We start from the raw sequence: 25,816 nt of genomic DNA, 5'->3' as shown, positions 1-25,816 counted from the left end.
GTCTGTGTGACGATTGCAGACATTTGCTTCGTCTCTTACGCGAATAACATAAATAATATTATTTGATATTTTACGGTAATGTGTTAATAATTTCACACATAAATCGCTCTGGAGTATATGTCGCACCCCCGGCCAAACTATGAAAAAAACTGTCTTATAATCCGAAAAATACGGTATATATATGTGTATATATATGTATATGTGTATATTTTTACTTACTTTTTGGATTGTAAATACAAATAGATATAGTTTAATAGATCAATGACACACAATTAAGCATATAAAGTCAACTTGTTTTTCCACTCAACTGGTACTTTAAGAAATATTTGGTGAAAACACACTTAAGCAATCAATTACCGGTAGGTTTAAAGCACATCCGAACAGTCAGTTAACACTCAATCTTATTAAAATGACCAAAGAAGCAGGGCTTGACCACTTTATCGAAAGGAACTTGTTCTGCAGTTTATCCTACAGGATTTCCGCGGGTCATTAAAAAGCATTAACAATTATTAAATGGATTTTGCTAAAATTAAAGCCTTGAATGGCAATAAAAATCATTAAGTTTGATGTCCAGAGACATTAAAAAATGGTCATAGAATTGATAGTCAAGTCAATTAATCGAAAGATGAATGAAAAGTAAGTCAATACATTTGCCATCATCGATAAATTGCTATGTCAGTATGTATCTTTTCTTCGTCTACATCTTTCAAACTGGATACATAGTCTCACTATGTGCATCGCTCTCAGCAACTGAGCATGTATATTTGTCAGAATTATATTAAGAGGGTTAGCCTCTTGTCAGTCATCCCACAATCTTTGTTTTGGTATGTGCAGGCGGGAACCTACTTGCATTTCTCTTCTACACGTCTTCCTGTGTGAGCAACCACAAATCTTGCTGACTAGATGCCGTATTATAGAAAGAGAACCTTCCTGTGTGTAGTAGTGGTTGTAGCAAACAATGGAGTTTGAAGTGACACTCACTTTAATGTTGGAGCTGGAACTAATCATGTAGAAACAACCTGTCACTTTTAATGTAAACAGTGCACTGTAGGCGAACACGTTTGCTTAGATGGCTGTGCGAACCTCGGAAATGATGTTACAACCAATCACAGCTCTTTTTTTCTAACTTTGTTAGAATTTTATGTATGATATTGTTAACCTGACTCTCGCCAGACCCTTGTAGATCACTGAGCTCCGCACAAGGGTCTGGGCTCAAAGGCATTGCAAACTCCTTCCAGATAGCAAAAAATTATGAACCAATCAGGATCGCCGGGCGGGTTTTCATAGATGGGATGTAGCGCCGAAGGGACTGTTTGATTCAAACAACAATGGCGGCACAGAGCGAGGAGTTGTGTGCTGACATTGATTCTGCTATTGCAACTGTTTTGCGACATCGATCGAATATTAATTATTTAAAAAATTAACAGAGAACATTTTTGAAGGCATTTATTGGTGGAAAGGATGTTTTGGCTCTTCTTCCGACCGGGTTTGGATTTCCCAGCGTCACTCTCATCAGCGTCGGGTTGAGTTCAATGTGAGTGGTTGAAGTAGCACGTCATTCAAGATAACGGACAAGTGGTTTATCCAATCACATACAATGATTTTTTTACAAGGCCCCGCATTCTGAAATACATCTCCTATTGAGAACTCCCAGATCAGTGTGGAGCTCAGCGAACGACAAGGATCTGGCAAGAGTCAGGTTATCATATTGTTGAAATAATCCAAACATAAGTAAACCTGTCTGTGTACATTTTTTGTTTCGAAATATATACATATAAATAATTTTCTTCTATAATTTTCAAACCGTAATTGAGAATGAAACTACCATAAAGAAATAATAAACAAAATAAACATGAAACATTTGCTAGGAATAAAAGAAACATTTACCAAAGCTTCATATTACTGGTATTTTTTATTTAGTTTTTATGAAAATTGTCTTTATGATGTAGGAAGTTTTCATAACCTTATTAGTTGTCTTTATTAGCTAACACTGACACAAAGCTACATTTTTTCTTAAAGGTCTGCGGGACGGTATGTAGTGGGAGGAGCAAAATGCGTAAGGTACACAAGCTTCATGATGCGAGAGTATAATTCAGCCTTGAGCTAACACAAAATGCACGGACATCGCCTCGTTAGTCGCAAGTCACTAGTGAAAAGCACTGCTTATTAAAGTACAACAGTTGGGAGTAAAACACAATTATTACAAAGCCAAATGTCCCTGTGTGGGATTATTACGTCTAAATCTGAATGAGCAACATGTGCTCATTAGCACAGACGAACGAGCGAGCAAGTAAGCCACAATGACATTGGCAACAAAAAATGCTACTAAACAAACATCCTGATCTAGTTTTTCCAACTGAAAGAAAAACTGCACTCAAGATGTTCACTATTTATTGAAGTGCAATTTTTGCTAACAAAGATGGAGTCTGTTTTATTATAGTTAACTTATTTAGGATAATGAATAGTAAAAAAAACAAAACTACAGTAATGACTAGAGATCTCCGATAATGGCTTTTTTGCCGATATCTGATATTCCGATATTGTCCAACTCTTAATTACCGATTCCGATATCAACCGATACCGATATATACAGTCGTGGAATTAACACATTATTATGCCTGATTTTGTTGTGATGCCCCGCTGGATGCATTAAACAATGTAACAAGGTTTTCCAAAATAAATCAACTCAAGTTATGGAAAACATTTTTTTTTTTTTTAACATGCCTCAAAACAGCAGCTTGGAATTTGGGACATGCTCTCCCTGAGAGAGCATGAGGAGGTTGAGGGGGGCGGGGTCGAGGTGGGAGGGAGGGGTGGTAGGGGGCGACATTAAATTTTAAAGCATTTATCGGCGGATAATATCGGCAGTGCGATATTATCGGACATCCCTAGTAATGACAAGTTTATTGCATTTGAAAGGGTTACTTGAATTATCATAATTTTTTTGTGATAATTTATTGTCAGTGCTTAATTTGGTCACAAAATAATACCGGCAATAATGTCGTTTATTGGCAATACTTGCCACAGAGTTGCTGAAACTGTTGACATTGATTAATTGGTCTAATGAACCAAGAGGTGTTTGGGTGTTTATATGCTGCTTTTGTTTGGCGAATGAAGGGCGATGGTTTCAACCAAAAAAGTACTATACCTACAGTTAAGCATGGTGGGCAGAGTATAATGGTGGGATGTTTTGCTGTTTTAGGCACAGGAATCTTTGTTCAGAACTGTCCAAAAACTGATATTTTCAAGAATAACACCAAGAAGTCTATCATTAGAAGTTTGGGTCATTGTTTTATATTTAAACAAGAAAATGACCTACAACATGCATCGAAGTTAAATAACTTTTTGAAGGAAAGACCCCAAAACCAAGGTTCTGGAGTGGGCTATCAGAGCCCAGATCTCAATCATATGGAGGTTCTGTGAAGGGAGCTGAAGGTTAGGGTCCATGTTTGGAGGACGAACAATTTGGATGATCTTAAAAAAATGGAAGAATGCACTAACATCCCTCAGCAGACGGTGCCAATTTAATTAGAAACTACCAGAAGATGTTAGTTTCTGTTTTGAAGCAGTGCCTATTAATTATCAAGGTGTTACAAATTTGTCCATTGCATATGAAGTTTTTTAGTTTAAATTCAATAAATCAATTAAAATGTTAGTTTGTCCTTATGCAGCTGTTGTGTGATGGCACAACAGCTGCCATCACACAATGATTGTGATGGCAGTAAGCTTGGTTTTGACACATTTCATTGAAAATACAGTTTTTTTTTTTATTATTTTAAGAAGAGGTCTACATTTTTTTCCTTAAGTGTTGCATCAAACCACCACCTATGTTCTACAGAATACGAACAGGCGCCATTAATGAATCTGTTGATATTTACCCTACTTTGTCTTTTTCAGTATAAACGTGAAAGGTTTTATCAACAATGTCAAGACAGCCTTGGGAGCGACTAACCCAGCTGTTAGGACCGCAGCTATCACCCTGCTGGGCGTTATGCATCTCTACATGGGAGCGCCACTACGCATGTTCTTTGAGGACGAGAAACCAGCTCTTTTAGCACAAATAGATTCTGAGTTTGAGAAGGTAATGTCTTTTTGTTCAGTTTAGGACGGTATTGTTTTGCTACATTTGCAAGAAAAACGGAATAACGACTCCCTTTATAACAATATAAATTATGCTTCTAAATAGTCACTTAAGCAGTGTATTTTTTTGTGTTCTGCATCTTAGATGCAAGGTCAATCACCTCCAGCCCCAACAAGATTCACCAAGAAGACAAGCAATGAGGAAGAGGGGGACAATACAGAGGAGCAAGAAGAAGCAGATTCAGGAGGAAAGGACATCATGGATTTGCTACCCAGAACAGATATTAGGTAAAGTTTGGTGTGAGACTATTTTAATCTCAATTTACTTAAGGGTTTATTGGACAAAACTATTGGTTCCCCTGTGTGACAATGGTCACTGAAATAACCTGAAACAGACTAAAGTAACTGTAAATGTTTAAATTTTTGGACAAATGGGACCGAACTGGATCATTGTTTTACAAGACACTCGGGGCATGTTTACAGAAGGAAACATGGAACCTCCAGAGGAGTGATTTTGTTTTGAAGCTGCTTTGGTGCATCCATCACAGGGTGTCTTGAATATTTTAAGGGTTCAATGTCTTGAAGGCAGGGAGCAAAATGTGCTGCCCAGTGTCAGAAAGCTTGGTCTTGGTTGCAGATCATGGGTCCTCCAGCTGGATAATGACTCAAAACGTATACCGTATTTTTCGGAGTATAAGTCGCTCCGGAGTATAAGTTGCACCGGCCCAAAATGCATAATAAAGAAGGGGAAAAAACATATATAAGTCGCACTGGAGTATAAGTCGCATTTTTGGGGGAAATTTATTTGATAAAACCCAACACCAAGAATAGACATTTGAAAGGCAATTTAAAATAAAGAATAGTGAACAACAGGCTGAATAAGTGTACGTTATATGACGCATAAATAACCAACTGAGAACGTGCCTGGTATGTTAACGTAACATATTATGGTAAGAGTCATTCAAATAACTATAACATATAGAACATGCTATACGTTTACCAAACAATCTGTCACTCCTAATCGCTAAACCTGATGAAATCTTATACGTCTAGTCTCTTACGTGAATGAGCTAAATAATATTATTTGATATTTTACGGTAATGTGTTAATAATTTCACACAAGTCGCTCCTGAGTGCACCCCCGGCCAAACTATGAAAAAAACTGCGACTTGTAGTCTGAAAAACTCCCAAGAGTGTCTAAAGCTAACCGTTAAACTGCAGTATTTGGAATTGGCCTTCTATGACACCTGTTCTAAATCCTATCAGACTTTCGTGTTAGAGTTGAAGCCCTTCAAAACTGCTCATGATGAGTGGGCCGCAATAAAAAAGAAAAGCCTGTTGACAAGTGCATGAGTCTAATTAAGAGTTACATAAATGGCTGGATTGCAGTTACAACCTCATAAGGTGCGCAAAATAAATAATGTTAAGAATTTTATAATTTTTGTCCAAGCCAGCTTTATAAAACATAAATTAGAACTAATTTTCTTAGAATACAAGTCATAAGCAATATCTGATTTTCAGTTGTTAATTTTCAATACATGTGTTGTCATCATTCATACTGACATTCAAAAGTAATGTAAAAAAAAATTCACTTTCATCTGTGCTCGCCAAACAAAACTAATTCAGACTTTTCTCCCATATTTCAGTAACAAAGTCACTTCTGATTTGGTTTCCAAAATTGGGGACAAGAACTGGAAGATCAGAAAAGAGGGCCTTGATGAAGTCGCAGCTATCATTTCGGAAGCTAAATTCATCACAGCCAACGTTGGAGATCTGCCTCTGGCCTTGAAAGGACGACTTGGTGATTCCAATAAGATCTTGGTTAGTAAGCGTTTGCTGCATTTATGTTTGACGGTCAATGGCTTGTACAAATTCTTAAAGGGGTTACTGCCCTTTTTTTGGAATTTTGCCTATCGTTCATGATCATTATGAAAAACATGACGACGGATGTATTTTAATTTTTTTGCGTTTTAACTCTTAAATAAACGTAATTAAAAGTCTGCCTACTGCGGAGCCAATGGGAGGTCCTCTATTCCGCCCATGGAACTCAGTACAAAAAACAGCCAAAATTGCCCAAAATATTCCATTTACATTTTGTTACTTGAATATTAACCGAGTATTAGTGATATTGTTATTATAAACGCTAACGCAGACAAGCTATTTATAGTGGCTGGCGCCGTGATAACAAGCTTGCGTGCCAATGTTGACATGATCGACTGGTCAGCGGCTTCCTTGTTTCCTTGCTCGTCAAACTTTATTGTAGATCATAAATCATGCTTCTCACCACTGGAAAGTAGAAGGGCGAGGACAAGTTGGTGCCTTTTAACAGCCAATTTAAACCTGGAACTGGTGACAACACCAAAAAGACGCTTGGATTCACCCCCCTTTTCTTTGCGAGGATTAAGAGTTATTCTTCATCTAATTGGGAATATATGAACATCCCAGTAACCAGTGTTGGGTTAGTTACTGAAAACCAGTAACTAGTTACAGTTACTAGTTACTTTATTTCAAAAGTAACTCAGTTACTTACACCAAAAAGTAATGCGTTACTGTGAAAAGTAACTATTTAGTTACTTATTTTTTTCTTTTTCTTTTTTTTTTAAAGCTCCCATTAATGCCCTTTTAGCCTTCATTTCAGTACTGTTATTGCACTGGAGAATAATACAATCTGTTGATCAACTTGACATGCATTTGCATCACTGAACTCTGCTAAGCATTGTGGTCTACATACAACACACAAAGACAAAGATATGTTTCAAAGGGCCAATTTGTTTCTGGCCAGAACAAATTGACAAAACTATTTTAAATAGCTGCAACATAACATACATAAGTAACATACAGCATAATAACAACATAGCTGTAAAGCAAGGAAGGCACACACTACATACACAAAGCCTAACCAGGCGTTTTTTTCTCTAGGAATTCTTAAACAAAATCATGTCTGAAGCCCAGAACACTCTACACATTTCCCCAGTTTTAGTTTAGAGATAAGGAAAGATTGGCCTGGCCCACTAGCATCCCTCTTTATGTTTGTGAACTTTATAGTCTATACATTTAGAGTGATGTGATAATCAAACACTCTAGACGTCTAGAATGAAAGAGTATATAAGAAAATTGACAGAGTGTGTGTACCTTCAATGATGAGCAGAGGCAGAGTTAATCCTTAAGTGGTGGTGGTGGAGGTGAAGTGGTATCTGAGTCTTGTCTCTCTCTTTACTAGCTTTGTCGAAGCATGTTGCTTTTGTAGGTGTTTCAGCAGATTTGAATTGCTGTTTTGGGCAGTAGATGAGATCTTTGATCCAAGACACAACTTACATTTAACTAAAATGTTATTTTCTTTGTGCTCGACAAAAGAAAAGTAGTGAGAATATCTACATATTCAACAAACTCGATTGCAGTCTGCAGCTCTGCCATGATCAGACACGCCCCCCTCCCTCCCTACACCCAGACACACACGTCTCTCTTCTCTGGCTTGTGACACAAGAAGAATCAGAAGGATGACACTGCAGCGCTCCATTAAAACACACTCAGATTTTCTGTTTCTAGCCGATACTACATAAAAAATAACGTAAGATAACGCAGTAACGCATCATGTAGTAACTGTAACTGAGTTATTGAATATAAAAAATAACGTGTTAGATTACTAGTTACCGCCGAAACTAACGGCGTTACAGTTACTTTGTAACGCGTTAGTCCCAACATTGCCAGTAACTTATGTGTAATGTTTGTTTGCTCTCATGAAGTCTGCATCGAGAAATAATCAGTGATGTAGTGGAGGAGGGAAACGAACGTTGTGATTCGTTTTTTAAATTAATGCGCAGCATATGCTTAAAAAGGCGGGGTACACGCCGGACAAGTCGCCACCTCATCACAGGGCCAACAGGACCCCGACTTAAACAAGTTGAAAATCTTATTCGGGTGTTACCATTTAGTGGTCAATTGTACGGAATATGTACTATACTGTGCAATCTACTAATAAAAGTTTCAATCAATCAATCAACCAACACAGATAGACAACATTCACATTCACACACTAGGGCCAATTTAGTGTTGCCAATCATCCTATCCCCAGGTGCATTTTTTTTGAGGTGGGAGGAAGCCGGAGTACCCGGAGGGAACCCACACAGTCACGGAGAGAACATGCAAACTCCACACAGAAAGATCCCGAGCCCGGGATTCAACTCAGGACCTTCATATTGTGAGGCACATGCACTAACCCATGTTCCACCGTGCTGGCTATGTATATACTGTACATATATACATTTATACTTGCATCATGTGTATAAAACCTTAAATGAGGTGTTGGGATTTTTTTAAAGTGCTTTATGGGCAGAGTGGCTCCCATTGGCTCCATTGTAAGCTGACTTTTGATCTAGGAAGTAAGCAGTGTTGCCTAAAATGCGTTAATACATTTTTTTTTTTGCTAATTACAAATTTAAACGGTATTACTAACCGTCTGGAATTTTACCGCGGTTTATCATTAGACCATTTACAGTTACATCCTTGGTGGAAGAAAGCATTCTATGGTTTTATGAAGATGTTTTGTAATAAATATTTTCACTTTCATTTTCCAGGTGCAGCAGAGCCTGACCATCCTGCAGCAGCTGGCCACAGCCATGGGGCCTGGACTTAAACAGCATATTAAAGCATTGGGATTTGCCATCATAACAGTGCTTGGAGACAGTAAGGTACTTAAACTGAGTGTGCAAAAACAACAGAAAAGCTTGTTTGTCACATGTGTGTGTGTATATGTATATATATATATATATATATATATATATATATATATATATATATATATATATATATATATATATATATATATATATATATATATATATATATATATATATATATATATATATATCTCACACACACACACAGTCATGAGGGACATAATGCCATGGCTGTCTTGAGTTTCCAATAATTTCTATAACTCTTATTTTTTTGGGATAGAGTGATTGGAGCACATACCGGTACTTGTTTGTCACAAAAACATTCATAAAGTTTGGTTCTTTTATGAATTTATTATGGGTCTACTGAAAATGTGACCAAATCTGCTGGGTCAAAAGTATACATACAGCAACATACTTTTTCAATTTTGGTGATGTAGAAAAGTTACAATCAAATTAGCTTCATGGTATGGCCTCTTAACTTCATGTGAGTGATTATGATTGACAACACCTGTTGACTTCTCTGAGCTCATGTAATGGAGTTATTAAACTCGGTTACAAACACGACAATTGGTAAGTCACAGGAACTCAGCACAGATCTGAAAAAACGAATAATTGACTTGAACAAGTCAGGAAAGTCACTTGGAACCATCTCAAAGCAACTTAAGGTCCCAAGAGCAACTGCAATTGTTCGTAAGTATAAAGTGCATGGCACAGTTTTGTCACTGCCACGATCAGGAAGAAAACGCAAGCTATCACCTGCTGCTGAGAAAAAATTGGTCAGGATGATCAAGAGTCGACCGAGAACCACCAAAAAGTAGGTCTGCAATGAATTGGAAGCTGCTGGAACACAGGTGTCAGTGTCCACAGTCAAGCGTGTTTTGCATCGCCATGGACTGAGAGGCTATCATTCAAGAAGGAAGCCCTTGCTCCAGAAGCGACACCTTAGGGCTCGTAAAGTTTGCTGCTGATCACATGGGCAAAAATAAGACCTTCTGGAGGAAAGTTCTGTGGTCAGATGAAACAAAAATTGTGCTGCTTAGCCACAATACCCAGCAATATGTTTGGAAGAGAAAATGTGAGGCCTTTAATCCCAGGAACACCGGCCCTACCGTCAAGCATGGTGGTGGTAGTATTATGCTCTGGGCCTGTTTTGCTGCCAATGGAACCGGTGCTTTACAGAGAGTAAATGGGACAAAGGAAAAAGGATTACCTCCAAATTATTCAGGACAACCTAAAATCATTAGCCCGGAGGTTGGGTCTTGGGTGCAGTTGGGTGTTCCAACAGGACAATGACCCCAAACACACGTCAAATGTGGTAAAGGAATGGCTAAATCAGACTACAATTAAGGTTTTAGAATAGCCTTCCCAAAGTCCTGACTTAAACCCCATTGAGAACATGTGGACAATGCTGAAGAAACAAGTCCATGTCAGAAAACCAACAAATGTAGCTGAACTGCACCAATTTTGTCAAGAGGAGTGGTCAAAAATTCAACCAGAAGCTTGCGGATGGCTACCAAAAGCGCCTTATTGCAGTGAAACTTGCCAAGGGACATGTAACCAAATATTAACATTGCTGTATGTATACTTTTGACCCAGGAGATTTGGTCACATTTTCAGTAGACCCATAATAAATTCATAAAAGAACCAAACTTCATGAATGTTTTTTGTGACCAACAAGTATGTGCTCCAATCACTCTATCACAAAAAAATAAGAGTTGTAGAAATTATTGGAAACTCAAGACAGCCATGAGATTATGTTCTTTACAAGAGTATGTCAACTTTTGACCACGACTGTACATTATATACATAAATGTGTGTATATAAGTGGGTATAAATGTGTGTTTGTATATATGTGTATATGCATATATGTGTTTATGTATATGTGTATATATGTAAACGCATATATGTGTGTGTGTGTGTTATATATAGATATATACTGTATATATGATATATGACTTTGTGCCATGACTTTGTGTTGTAAACATGGAGCTTGGAGTCAGGCTATGGCAACGAATTGTAGTGCTTCTGTTGCACTGAGTTGCACAAAATATTATTACGGATGGAAATGCATCATGTATCCAGTGAGGGGTACACCGTTTAATGAAACCGAATCACAACGAAAGACAAACTATTTACAAATGCCAACAAACTACCCTGCAGTAGTAAAAATGTTTTACCTTTTCAAAATCTACCGATTACGTCCCCAGGCAGCCCTGATCAAACAGACAAATGTCCATTGAGTAATTCACTATTACGTCAATCATGATACATGCAGCACATCATGCTTGTTATTACAACTACATACACAGTCGAGCTAGCTGTGTACAAACAAAATATGAAATGTGGGCTAATACTTTACAGATACTGTAATTAGGGATGTAACGGTACACAAACATTTCGGTTCGGTACGTACCTCGGTTTAGAGGTCACGGTTCGGTTCATTTTCGGTACAGTAAGAAAACAACAAAATATAAATTTTTGGGTTATTTATTTACCAAATTTGCAAAATCTTCCACCAAAAATATTTTTCTTAGTGGAATATTTGATGTGAAGTAATCGGAACCTTGGATTGGTCAATAATTCATAATAACATTGATTTTGATTCAATATTATGTTTTGAGCAATGACAGTTTGAAAAAAAAAAAAAACAGCTTTGGTTTATAGTCAACATTGCAACTTTTTCTAAATTACATTTAACCTTTTAAGCTTTTTTTTATTTCACTTTTGTTATGTTTTTGTTTATTTTAATAGTATTTTTAGAATGTGCCGTGGGCCTTTAAAACATTAGCTGTGGACCGCAAATAGCCTCCGGAGCACACTTTTGACACCCCTGCTATAGATAATAAAAAATTAAATCTGATAAATCTATGGATAAAAAGCAGAGCCTGGCGACGCATGCATGTTTATCATAACTCTCTCGCTCTCTCTCTCTGCCCCTCCCTCACGCATGCTGCTGCGCGCACAATTTGTTTTGTTTTTAACCCCTTCTTAACCCTGAACGTACATTAAAAATACACGCAACCCTAACTCAAAATGCCGGACATTTGAGGAATTTAAGAAACTCCGCCCTGACAGCTCCACAAAAGAGGACATGTCCGGTGAAAAGAGGACGTATGGTCAGTCTATTGTAGCCCGTTAGCTGCTAGCATGCCGTGTGTTGTGCCTCGGTGTGCATTGTTTACACAACGTGCGTTACACTACTTAATATGTCCGTGTGGAAACTCGTTCGGTACACCTCTGAACCGAACCGGAACCTCCGTATCGGAATGGTTCAATACAAATACACGTACCGTTACATCCCTAACTGTTCATATTTTTCAGTCAATACAGATTGGTGTCATACCGCATTGTGTTGTGCATTACAAACTCAAAAGCCATTCAGCTTTTGACTCAGAAGCTATAGCTTACCGCTTGCTGTAGCTAGCTTACTACTGAGTGTTTTTGCCTTCGTGAGCAAGATGATGTGTTACTTCGTTAGATAAACAGTTCCTCAGTGTTCGCCCTTACAATAACAATGTCGCGACAGCTTGATTATACAGGTTATGGAATGTAAATTAAGTATTGTTGGTGGTTTTTTGCATGCAATTTAGAGTGATTTAGAGGCAGAATGGATTGCTCATATTCACTGCATTGCTAGCCACCTACAATGAGCCTATTATTGCTAGTGAGAATGCAAAAATAACAAGTGTTCTTGTTCTCTTATAAGAATTGTGAACGATAGGCAAAATTCCAAGCTGTTTCTCAGTCAACCAAACCATCAGCAGCTTTTCCATATTTCCATGGATAAATGTCCGTCATTTATATATTATTCTAGCGTCCTTGGCTGGCTTTATACTCATTCTGATACAATGTGTTACAGACTAGCAGTGATAGGCTCTCATTCTTTCACCAAGTAGGCTACACATGCTATCATGTTTTTGATTATGTATTTATTTAATTCAGTGAATATCATCCACTTCTTCTCAGCACTGTCCTTCACACCTCTTTCACCAAGTAGGCTACACATGCTATCATGTTTTTGATTATGTATTTATTTAATTCAGTGAATATCATCCACTTCTTCTCAGCACTATCCTTCACACCCACTTTCTTCCTTCTCATGGTTGGAAATACAATGTCATGTCCATTTCTTGCATTTTTAAGCTAATGTTAGTGGCTAAGACCGGATGTTTTCGGCGTACCTTCCGGGTTTCACTATGACATTTGCTACAATGGAAGGGATGCTTGTAACTCAAATGATTTGCTTTGTGCATGTGGAACGTTTTCAGTCAACACATAAGATATAAAAAAAAAATGGTTGTTTAAAAATGTGACGGGTGTGCTGACTTATGAGCGATACAGTGTTTGTCTTTAAATGTTTTATTAACAAGAATATTCCTCTATAGGCAAATGTCAGGGCGGCTGCTTTGGCCACTATACAGTCCTGGGTGGAGCAGACTGGGATGAAGGAATGGCTGGAAGGAGAGGATCTGTCAGATGAGTTAAAGAGGGAGAATCCTTTCATGCGACAAGAGGTACATAGACACACCAGTTCATAACTAAAAACAATAATACATCAAGATATATAATCAATATTGATTCAATACAAATGTGTTCTGAAATGAAACTGTCTCTTTTTAGATATTTGGCTGGCTAGCTGAGAAGCTACCGACCATGAGAACGGTACCGGCGGACCTGATGTTGACCGTCCCCCAATTGTATGCTTGTCTCGAAGACAGAAATGGAGATGTGAGGAAGAAAGCTCAGGATGCTCTACCCACATTTATGATGCACCTTGGCTATGACAAAATGGAAAAAGCTACTAGCAAAGTCAAGGTACTGTTCCAACTTGTTGAGCTATAAATGAAAAACATTGATTACCCAGAATAGATTGCAGTCCATTCTAGAATACTCAATGATGCAATGCTTGCAGGCATTGATCTGTTTACTTCCTGAGTCGTTGACGCGTCATGTTGCCACGTGACTGTTTTTACTAAACCACAATATTATTTTGTACACATAAAAGATATATAAGAGTTTTTTGTTTTGTTTTTTCTGTTTGTTATCCGAACCTAACTATGAAAATGGTGTGATGAATGGGAATTATTTAGGAAACTATTTTTGCATTTATATATTAAATATGTAATACTTACCACGCCTCATACATATATAATATATATATATTTTTGTCAATATTACTTCTTTAGTTTTTTACTTTTGCGATCGGATATTTAGAAGCTCTTGGGGGGAGCTTTTTGTTTGTTTTTCCATGTTTATTTCATTGCCTGCAGTGTGTGAGTGTATGTTTCTGTGTGTGTGGATGAGGGATTGTTTATGTGTTTGCTTGATTTGTGCGGTTGTTCTGTGCATGTTTGTGTTGTGTGTTTGTGGCCCACAGTTCTTGACCATATGCCCTCTTCTCTTGTTCATGTTTCATGAACAGAGGAATGATTTATCTGACCATGATCACATCTTCTTTTCATGTTTCTGAAATAACTGTATATGCATAGTTCTGATAGGGAATTCTCCCTCTGAAATAGAGGAGAATTAAGATTTGATAAACTCCCACAATTTGGAATCGATCAGTTTCTCAGACCACATCAACTACAAATCACAACGATTTATAGAAATGCTCCTCAAAACACCAACAATGATTGTTTATATTATACCGACGTCACATTTGATAAAACATTTATGCAAGATAATAACATATCTCTAATACATTTTAATAGCAGGAGTCTATACTCTCATTTTGATGATATCCAGGACTATTTCAATCAATTCAAATCTCCATTTAATATTATAGGTATTTCAGAGACATGGATGAATGAGAATACAAGTAATGAGTTTGAATTAAATGGGTATGAAATGTTTTTCACCAACCGTAAAAATAAGAGAGGAGGAGATGTGGCTCTGTATGTGGACAAAAATATCAGCTGTATTATTGTAAATGATATGTGTTTAGCTGTTGAGGAACTCTTCGAATGCGTCGCTGTGGAATTATAATTTTCAAATAGGAAACACATTATTGTAAGCTGCGTTTATAGGACACCAGGATCCGACTTGAAAATATTTAATGAATAGATGGAAAAATTATTTAAGAGAAACAAAAAATACATAGTATGTGGTGACTTTAACATCAACCTTTTGAATCCTAATAAACACAAACACACAGCAGAATTTATTGACACCATGTTCTCCATGGGCTTATTCCCACTGATCACACGACCCACAAGAATCACAACACACAGCACCACACTTATTGACAACATATTCTGTAACATTGTAGATCAGACTGTAACTGGAGGCTTGTTAGTGAGAGATGTCAGTGATCATTTACCAGTGTTCATGGTGTACAATATTAACTGCAAAACATCCAAACCTGTAAATAGTCAATATTATCGAAGAGCCACAACAGAACGATCATTAACAGCACTTAAGAATGATTTAGCGAAACAAAACTGGGATTCTGTTTTTCAAACGTCAGATATAAATGCAGCTTATAATTTATTTCATGACATTTTTTTCTCACTTTATTATACACATTGCCCCATCAAAAAATGCACTATAACTAACTCCACAAAAACTCCATGGATAACCAAAGGGCTTGCAAACGCTTGCAAAAAGAAAAATTATTTATATAGGACTTTTTTTAGGCATCAAACCATAGAAATAGAACAAAAGTACAAAACATAATACAATAAATTAACCAGCATATTAAGAGCAAGCAGACAAGAATACACCACCAAACTATTAATCCAAAAATAAATATATATAAAGGGAATTTGGAAGGTATTAAATACAATTATTGGGCATGGTTCAAACAGTCCTTGTTATCCGGAGTTTTTTGTTGAGAACGACCAAATCATAAGTGACAAGAAGATGATTGCTGACGGCTTCAATATGTTTTTTGTTAATATTGGGCTTGAGCTGGCAAAAAAAATCCCAATTAATGATGCACAGCCCATGGAACTTATTGAAAAAAAATCCTTATTCGATGTTCCTTACTCCGACTGTCGAAAAGGAAGTCTTAGAGGTTATTCAGAAAAGCAAGAACAAAACATCACGTGACATTTATGACCTTGACATGAGGACGGTCCGGAACGTAGCGGAAGAAATCATCAAACCATTCACACACATCTGCAATTTATCTTTTCAACTTGGACAATTTCCTTCACAAATGAAACTCTCAAAAGTCATCCCCATCTTCAAATCTGGAGAACACCACTTCACAACTTACCGGCCTGTCTCCCTTCTGCCACAGTTGTCAAAAATATTGGAAAAATGATTTGATAATAGACTTCGTGACTTCATTGAAAAGCACATTATTATCTGATTGTCAATATGGGTTCCGACAAAATAGGTCAACTTCATTAGCTTTAAGTGATTTAAAGGCCCACTGAAATGAAATGTTCTTATTTAAACGGGGATAGCAGGTCCATTCTATGTGTCATACTTGATCATTTTGCGATATTGCCATATTTTTGCTGAAGGGATTTAGTAGAGAACATCGACGATAAAGTTTGCAACTTTTGGTCGCTGATAAAAAAGCCTTGCCTGTACCGGAAGTAGCGTGACGTCACAGGTTGTGGAGCGCCTCACATCTGCACATTGTTTACACTCATGGCCACCAGCAGCGAGAGCGATTCGGACTGAGAAAGCGACGATTACCCCATTAATTTGAGCGAGGATGAAAGATTTGTGGATGAGGAAAGTGAGAGTGAAGTATTAGAGGGCAGTGGAAGCGATTCAGAAAGGGAAGATGCTGTGAGAGGCGGGTGGGACCTGATATTCAGCTGGGAATGACTAAAACAGTAAATAAACACAAGACATATACTGTATATACTCTATTAGCCACAACACAACCAGGCTTGTATTTAATATGCCCAAAATTAATCCGCATAACAAACACCTCCCCCCTCCCGTCTATGTAACCCACCAATACAACTCAAACACCCGCACAACACACTCAATCCCACAGCCCAAAGTACCGTTCACCTCTGTACAGTTCATACAGCACATATCTTTCCCCAAAGTTACGTACGTGAAATGCACATAGCGGCACGCACGTACGGGCAAGCGATCAATGTTTGGAAGCCAAAGCTGCATACTCACGGTAGCGCATCTGCTATCCAACTCAAAGTCCTCCTGGTTGTGTTGCTGCAGCCAGCCGCTAATACACCGATCCCACCTACAGCTTTCTTCTTTGCTGTCTTCATTGTTCATTAAACAAATTGCAAAAGATTCACCAACACAGATGTCCAGAATACTGTGGAATTTTGCGATGAAAACCGACGACTTAATAGCTGGCCACAATGGCGTCCCAATATGGCCGCACAATCCGTGACGTCACGCGCAAACGTCATCATACCGAGACGTTTTCAGCAGAATATTTCGCGGGAAATTTAAAATTGCACTTTACTAATCTAACCGGCCGTATTGGCATGTGTTGCAATGTTAATATTTCATCATTGATATATAAACTATCAGACTGCGTGGTCGGTAGTAGTGGCTTTCAGTAGGCCTTTAATAGAGAATATTACTAATGGTATCGAGAAGAAGGATTGTGTCCAATGTTCACTACAGACATCATTCAAATCCACTATTCATGGAGTTAAAGCAACTTAAACAGCACGATGTGATCAACTTTAAAACTGCTCAAATTATGTTTAGGGCATCTCAAAACTCTGTACCATCCAATATACAGAACCTATTCCAGGATAGAGATGCTCACCATAGTTAGTCTAAGAGGAAACGACAAATTATATTTGCCAAAATTTAGAACAACTTTAAAATCAATGTGCATTTCAGTGCGTGGAGTCACTCTGTGGAACAACTCAGGGGATGAGTTAAAAACTTGTTCTAACATGATTCAATTTAAAACACTGTTTAAAAAATAAGTACGAGGAAGAATGAGAGTGATTCCCTCAGCACAGAGCGATGGGAGAGGTGTGGGTGTGGGTGTGTGTGTGGGTGTGGGGGTGTGGGTGTGGTCATAGTAACAGTGGTACTATTGTATTGTTACATAGTAACAGTGGTACTATTGTATTGTTACATAGTAACAATGGTACTATTGTATTGTTTGTATAGTATTGTTCTTGTATTATATTGTTTATGTTAAATGTGGAATGAGTGAGAGGGGTTGGGATATTATAAGCATCTGCTTCATCCAACCCCTTTTCAAGCCTTGCATAAATGTCTCTGCCAAAATGTAAAAAAAAATGTGTGTTGTTGTACTGTGCCGGTTTGAAATAAATAAATACTTCTTCTTCTGTCCCTCTAGCCGTCTTCTAAGGACCAAGTTGTAGCTGCGTTAGAAAAGGCCAGAGCAGTGATGCCAGCTAAACCTGAAGCTCCTGCCAAAACTAGAGGAGCAAAAGGAGAGACAAGTAGATCTGCTTCAGGTATGTATAACAAGACAATTTTATATTAACTTATTTTTCTTTCTTTTATTATATTTAAAACCTAAAGTTTAAATGTTTGTAAATGCCCAAGTTACTTGAATAATCATTTGTTTTACACATGTTTAATATATTTTATAAACATGCTTGTTTACAGATTAATTTATTACTGCAATCAAGTACTTGTATAGATATAAAAAGTACATGTGATGTAATTAAATAAGCATTTAGATAAATTTGATATCAAAATCACTGCACTAACTTGAGTTGTTTATTTATTACAACTCTTTGCTGTCTGATCTGTGATCACGTTTAAGCAGCTGTTTTACTAATAATCTGCGATCACAATGCTTTTTTGCCACACAGCAGAGCTTGATTGGGGCGTAACATTCTTTTGTACCAAATGAACACTTCAGTTTGCATTGATTAAAGCAACCTATAACAGACTGAACAACAACACAAAACTTCAACTACTTCAACAACCCCCAGACCCTGACGACAGTGCAATATGAAGTATAAACAATAAAACATTGAATATTAAGAGTATGTGGAAGTTTGACTCCTACCTTGTTTCCTGTTACCTGACAACCTCCTTACAGTTTTGCAATCAATCAGAAATATCAAGCGGCTAAAATGCACCAAACATTAAGTGTGGAGAGTGTTTTGTGTATCACCCATCATGGACTGTAATGGATTTATACAAGTGTAATTTTAAATTGTATATACATGTTTTATAATTTCCACAATGTTCAATGAGCAGGAGGTGTTTTATGTACGACCGTGTGTGGACTTTATTTGTTGGTTGTAGTTCATTTACACCATGAGTGGAGAAAGTTGTTTGGATTTGGTCATGTATATTGATACTGTACTCAAGTCACTTACAAATTAGATTTGTGGTCATTGACCGATGATTCTATCTTCCCCCACAAGAGGGTGGCAATCTCATTCCTGGTCAATCCACAGTGGATTCAATTTAGACAAAAGCATGCTACGGGCCAATGAATGTTCTTGTTAAACTTGTGATGTCTCACTTGGGCCGCAGTTTGGACACCCTCGTCCAAATTCAAACAACTGGACACCCCAGTTGTTTGAATTTGTTTACTTCATATGACAATGCTTATCTTTTTTTTTTTTTTTTATGGTACAATTCAGCTCGTTGTGGTTACTTACAGATGTCCAATGTTCTCCAGTAAGCAAAATAAATTCACATTCAGTTGGTAGTTTCAACTTGATGTTCTTGTTTGTGTAGTACAATTGGTGTATCCCTGCTATATTTGTGCCTCTCCAAGGTATTGTACGACAGATCAGCTGTGGTGATATGAATGACACCTTCTTGCAGGACTTTATTTTCATAGATGTTAGGTGTCCTACACGTGGTGGCTGTCCGTTTAGCAAAGGCATATGTTTAACATAAATGTGGTACTTTTGTTAACAACATTGATGCAGATAAACTGCCAGTGTAACATTCTCCTCTGCTTGTTGTTGATGCTTTCTTGCTAGCGCATTCCTCGAGTAAGGATTTCACTTTCATATGGTATTTTAAACTTGATGTGCACTGTTGATAAGAACGTTTGTCGCTGCAATACCAACAAGTTACACCTTAGTTGTATCTAAAGTTCTGTCATGAAGCGAAATTGGCCGCCTCTCATTTTGATCACAGACCATGTAACAATGCACGCCTCTTCCAGGTTAGGCCCTAACCTGGATGTGATTAATCTTCAGTCGTAGCCCTAATTATTATACCTAATAATGAATATACTATTTCTACTTCCCTTTATTGGTGTTGTTTTTAATTGTTTTTACTTCTACACATTCTTCATAATTGCATGGAATAATTTTGAATTTTAAATTTTAAATGCTATGTCCTATAAAAGACAACTAGCATTTAATAACATTGTGCATTGACAGTCTGGTATTCGTTTAGTTTCACAAATGTCACATTTTCTACAGCCTCCAGGTCTCAGCCATCCAGTGAGGACTTTGTCGATAATAAACCTGAATCTAAAAAGGTCAAGGGGGGATTTTCTGCCAAGAAGGTATGTGTCTGTGTCAACACCTGCTTTAAACATAACTAATGAACATTTGTGATGATTATTTTTAATCCAAATGCTGTTGGCTGGTATATTTTGTTAGTGATATTGTAATATTAAATATATGGCCTGGGCGATAAGGCCTAAAAATAAAATCTCCAATTTTTCACAAAAAAAATTGATTTACAATGTTTTTCTCATTTTCCCCTAATTTTTAAATAAACTAATGAATACAAATGACCACGATAATTCAAAGCAAGTTTTTTTTTTATTTGATCAAAAACTTGTGTACTGCACACACTGCATCTTACTTTTTTTTTTTTTTTTTTTTTAGCAAAAGTCTAATCTTTATGAAGTGGTTTCATTTTAGAACAGACATATATTATATTTTTTTATTAAATAATTTTCAAAAAACTAAACAGATTAAATTTAGCTATTGTAGCTAGGGCTGGGCGATATGGCCTTTTATTAATAGCTCGATATTTTTAGGCCATTTCACGATACACGATACATATCTCGATATTTTGCCATAGCCTTGAATGAACACTTGATGCATATAATCACAGCAGTATGATGCTTCTATGTTGTCTACATTAAAACATTCTTGTTAATACTGCATTAATATATGCTTATTTTAAACTTTCATGCAGAGAGGGAAATCACAACAAAGTAAATTTACCAAAACTGTATTTATTAAACAGTTATTAAGAAGTGGCACAAACATTCATGTCATTTCCAAAACAGAAAGTGCAAGATTGTCAAGCTAGTAGTGCACTTTTGTGCATGAGTCATCACTAAGATGACATATCTAAACAACACTAAATTAAAGTGTACTTTTTGTACAGAACGCCACTCATCACATCATAGCAGTCTGTCGGGCGTGACAATGACTGTTTCATTTCGGTCGGATCATAGTCCCCCACTCAGCCTCACTCAGTCTTTTGCCTTCAGCTGCCAGGTTGCAGTGTCGATCTTCAGTTCCCTCAAATTCCGTTTAACGGTGTCCTTGTACCGTAGCCTTGGCCTCCCTCGGTTTCGTTTCCCTTCCTCCAGCTGTGAGTAGAGCAGATGCAGAGGGAGCCGCTCGTGACTCATTCTCTCTACATGCCCGACCCATCTCAGGTTCGTTTGGTTTAAGATGTCATCCATCGATGGCAGTCCAGTATGACTTAGGACCTCTGTGATCAGGATTTTGTCTCTCCAGGAGATGCCCATAATGGTCCGAAGGTGGCGCATCATGTAGGCGGGAAGTTTTCTGACTTGCAACCTGTAGAGGGTCCTAGTTTCAGCACCGTACAAAAGTGTAGCTAGCACAGTTGCTCTGTACACCTTGCACTTGACGCAAATAGAGACATGCCTGTTGTTCCAGTCTTTCCCTTGATTTCCCAAGCACAGCACTCGCTCTCCCCATCCTCAGTTTGATCTCATCATCAAGCTTGGCATTTTCTGTCACTGTGCTTCCGAGGTACTTGAATGTCCGGCATTGCAAAAGTGTGTCTCCCATGACACAGACCTTCCCTGGTAGGGAGGATGTGGGGTCATACTTGGGTGACTGGTACAAGCATTTCGTTTTCTTAATGTTTATTTTGAGGCTGAACTGACTAGCTGTTGCTGCAAACTTGTTCACAAGATCTTGTATGTCTTCTACATTGTGCGGTCGTCCGCAAACAACACTACAATAGTTTAAAACTAATAAAGTGCACTTTTGTGCATGATGTCACACAAGATATTTTAATAACTGTCAAATAAAAATGAGCTGCATAATAGTAAATCAAATAGTGGAAGTCCTTCGCTATGTGGTAGGTTACTGCGGATGTTATCTCCTTCTGTTGACTAGTTTTTTCATACGGTGTTGATGTGGAAATGGTTGCTTGGGCATTTTGTGGGTGTGGCACCGGCCGAGATGTTGACATGCGGAGTTTCAAGAACTCCTTATTCTCTAGCGGGGGACTTTTCAAATGATGCTGCAAATTAGCAGTGCTGCTACTTTTTGTAGCAACGCTTTGCCTCATACTTGACATATTACGGTTGTCTTTTCGACATATTTCCGCTTGAAGCCAAACTACCGCCAGACAATGGACCCCGTGCTGTTTTTCTTGGAAATTAATTATTCCTTCATTTGTTACCAGATTTGCAGCTTCTTTCTCTCGTATTACCACTCGCACCGCACCGTTAGCACCACAGCTAATGTTACCCGCGTCGCTACCTCTCTGCTCATGTCATGTGCAAGGTCATGTTGCACGCGTGACAGTATGTGACGTATGTAACAAGGTGTGCTCGTTTTATGTCTCAGTGAGAAGGAGAGACAACAAAGAGTGAGAAATGCCTGTAGTGTAATGCCCGCAGCTAAAAGCAACTGCGTGAGAACGTATACTCGAACATCACGATATAGTCATTTACTATATCGTACAGAGACAAACCCGCGATATATCGAGTTTATTCGATATATCGCCCAGCCCTAATTGTAGCTAATTCTGGCAAATTTACTGTGATGCTTTTGCTCATATGTTGACCAATATGCATTGTTCTAATCAAATAGTTTATTATAGAGCTTCCTGTGGGAGGCAAAACTTCTGTATTGAACAAAATACTCCTGTAAACAAAAAATGTAGCATATTGCAAGCAAATAAATAAACCTCAACATTTGGAGTTGTTAAAGTACAAACTTAAATCATCTGTCTTAAAAAAGTTATTCTGTAAATAAAAATGTAGCATTGAGAGGTTGCTGTAGTTTAGTGGATAAACGCAGGCTTTTCCACTGTTTGGGTAGCACATCTTGAGCAACGGGCAGAGCAACCGCTTTAGTCATCTTTCTCCACTGTGCTTTCTCATCATGCATGGTACCTTGTATAAATGACTTCACCACACTAAGCTGCATTTAGCAGAAGTTGTTCGTTATGTTCTTGTTCACCTTGTAAAGAGTTTCATTTCCCCCACTCGGCTGGATGCTTATGTTTCAGATGATGGAATAAGTTTGTTATGCTGCTATCTTTAGACTGTAGAGTTATGGGGTGCCGTAAGTGAGGACCCATCAGCGTTCCTGTTCTGTTTGAACGGGTTTGTGCTGAAAATAAAATGTTGTTGTACTTGCGTAATGACAATAAAGTTGCTTCTTTTTTTAAAACAAACTTTGCAGCATGCAGTCATTTGTTCAACGCCTGTTACCGCAAAACCAAACCACTGAAAACACTTATTTTTTTTGGAAGAAACGTCTCACTCTCTTTTGCTATAGCACTTGCCATGTTGTGCTATGTGTGTGTGTGTATTTCCCTAAGAAAAATAATGGGCAAGGCAAAAGCTCTTGGGTGCAAAAAAAATTGTCGGCGCAAGAAGAGGAAAACATAAATTGTTTTATTTTCTAAAATGTCTGCAACAAAAAAATTAAATTTATCGATTAAATCGATTTATTGCCCAGGCCTATATATTGTATATAATACAGACAATATTATAGGAGCATACAGTAAAATGTCAGTTTTGGAGGATAAATTCCAAACCATTCAAATAAAACAAAACACATCAGTTTTGGGCCCCAAGATTTTGAGGAAAATTCAGACTTGAGATAACAAATGCAGGAAGATGATTGATTGTATTTAAAACACATTTAGATTAGTTTAAACCTGTAGAAAACCAATTCCCTCAATCAGGGAATTTCTAGAATTCTAATTTAAAGGTTTAGTTGCTGTAGAGGTTTCATTTATATATTTAAAATGCCCTGTTAGCAATTGGATGGTTTTCTATATAGTGACATCAAATCTTTTCACCACACATCTCACGTTTATATTTGAGTTACCGCTCGTGGACCTATGTTGTACATGAGTGTACATCATTTGTTACTCATCAGTCAGTTCTTGACTGATTTGTCAACATGCTATGGTTTTTCTGTTCGCTCAGCACCCCCCTGCCCCTGAGGACCCTGACCCTACCCCTCCCTCCAAGGACAAGGACAATAATGCTAGTAAAAAGCCCCTCAACAAAGGGAAGACTGCTGCTGGCAGTCAACAGGTAGATTTGGAACAGATGGGTTCCTAATGAGACAGTAGTTGCTAGATCTACTAATGAAATGTCGTATGAGCTCTGTAGTTTGGGCTATAGTCCAGCAGACGTGGACCACTTTTTGATGGCAAACAAGTCTCCATCCTTTCTAAGAGCCCGTGGCCTCATGTTTACTCCGTCCAACTGTTATCACTAATGGTTTTGTTAGTATTCAAATGTATGATTAAACTAACACACTTCTCTCTTGTAGGTGAAATCTAACCTATCCACACTTTTTAGCTCAATGAATCTGCTGACAAAGATGTAGATGCATGCTTATAAAAATGGAAAACAAGCAAACACCTCACATGGTTTTTGCAGCATTCCACTGCATGCCTGCAAGTCTGGAGCATTTAACACCTAATTTGTGTTTTGTTTTCACTTGTTTTGTCTCTCACTGACTTGCTATTTCTTTTTTACACTGTGAACCACAGTTTATCTGATATGAAAACATTTGTCTAACATCTTAATCTTGCATTCCTTGTCAGGGTGCTTCTAATAAGAAGCCTGCCGCCAAAAGCATAAAAGATGATGAAGATAAGTCTGGACCTCTCTTTACCTTTATTCCTAATGCTAAGGAGCAGAGGATAAAAGAGGAGAAACAACTGAAGGTAACTGATTGATTGCCATAATCAAAATAAGGTGCAAATATTTCAGAATCAGGGTGAAATCTACAGTCCATATTGTTTGTCTAATATGAGGGTTTCAGTACATGGCTAATGACAACTTCCATCCTCATAATTTTCTTGAACAGGATTCGTAAAAAGTTTGTCAAATGTTTCTACAAGAAACTATGTAAATAAGAATACGAGTTCCAGCTTTGACAAAAGTCCATTTTTTTGTAAAGGTTTGTACATTTTAAACACAATATAAAGTGCTGTACAGTACTGTATATTAAACAAACATAACAAGGGGGTGATGGATCAACTATCCCTTGTTAACAAAGCCAAAACAACTAGCTGAACTGTCCTCTTTTGCAGCCCACCTGCCGACACGCGCACACACACTGTCACTAGCCCTGTGGTGCAATCCCATTTTAAAATCACAAAACTCCTTAAACTAACAGCCAAGTCACCACAATAATTAAGGAATAATAAAAAAATGTACTTTTGGTTAATCTTCTTATTGTGCAGTGGGCGGGAGAAGGCAGTGTTGACAGCACTGTGAATACTTCCTGAATGTTTCAAACCATACCTCGCTTATCCATAGCTCTATTTGTACTCACATTGAGCTACAAAACTCGAGAAATGCTGTAAAAAGGCATACAAGTACAAAACCCCAAACCAGTAAAGTTTGCACGTTGTGTAAATCGTAAATAAAAACAGAGTACAATGACTTACAAATCCTTTTCAACTTATATTAAATTGAATATACTGCAAAGACAAGATATTTAATGTTCGAACTGAGAAATGTATTTTTTTTTTTTCCAAATAATCATTAACTTAGAATTTAATGGCAGCAACAGATTGCAAAATTGTACCACTGTGTTCCATGGCCTTTCCTTTTACCAACACTCAGTAAACGTTTGGGAACTGAGGAGCCCAATTTTTGAAGCTTTTCAGGTGGAATTATTTCCTATTCTTGCTTGATGTACAGCTTAAGTTGTTCAACAGTCCGG

General features: G+C 37.6%; 1 protein-coding gene across 5 annotated transcripts in view; it reads left to right on the top strand.

The window, feature by feature from the left end:
- Positions 1-25,816, top strand: part of ckap5 (cytoskeleton associated protein 5) — an 86,052-nt gene that overhangs the window by 32,172 nt on the left and 28,064 nt on the right. For 4 of the 5 annotated variants that reach the window (XM_062035469.1, XM_062035470.1, XM_062035467.1 and 1 more), the window contains 10 exons: positions 3,898-4,081; positions 4,226-4,368; positions 5,727-5,901; positions 8,655-8,768; positions 13,142-13,270; positions 13,377-13,571; positions 18,019-18,139; positions 20,087-20,172; positions 24,058-24,168; positions 24,687-24,809. In XM_062035469.1, the coding sequence (XP_061891453.1) occupies positions 3,898-4,081; positions 4,226-4,368; positions 5,727-5,901; positions 8,655-8,768; positions 13,142-13,270; positions 13,377-13,571; positions 18,019-18,139; positions 20,087-20,172; positions 24,058-24,168; positions 24,687-24,809 (1,381 nt within the window). The remainder of the gene's footprint in view (positions 1-3,897; positions 4,082-4,225; positions 4,369-5,726; positions 5,902-8,654; positions 8,769-13,141; positions 13,271-13,376; positions 13,572-18,018; positions 18,140-20,086; positions 20,173-24,057; positions 24,169-24,686; positions 24,810-25,816) is intronic. The other variant, XM_062035471.1, reaches the window with a different exon arrangement.

The sequence above is a fragment of the Entelurus aequoreus genome, linkage group LG24, assembly GCF_033978785.1.
Source record: "Entelurus aequoreus isolate RoL-2023_Sb linkage group LG24, RoL_Eaeq_v1.1, whole genome shotgun sequence".
NCBI lineage: Eukaryota > Metazoa > Chordata > Actinopteri > Syngnathiformes > Syngnathidae > Entelurus > Entelurus aequoreus.
This window is presented reverse-complemented; position numbering and strand designations above follow the sequence as displayed.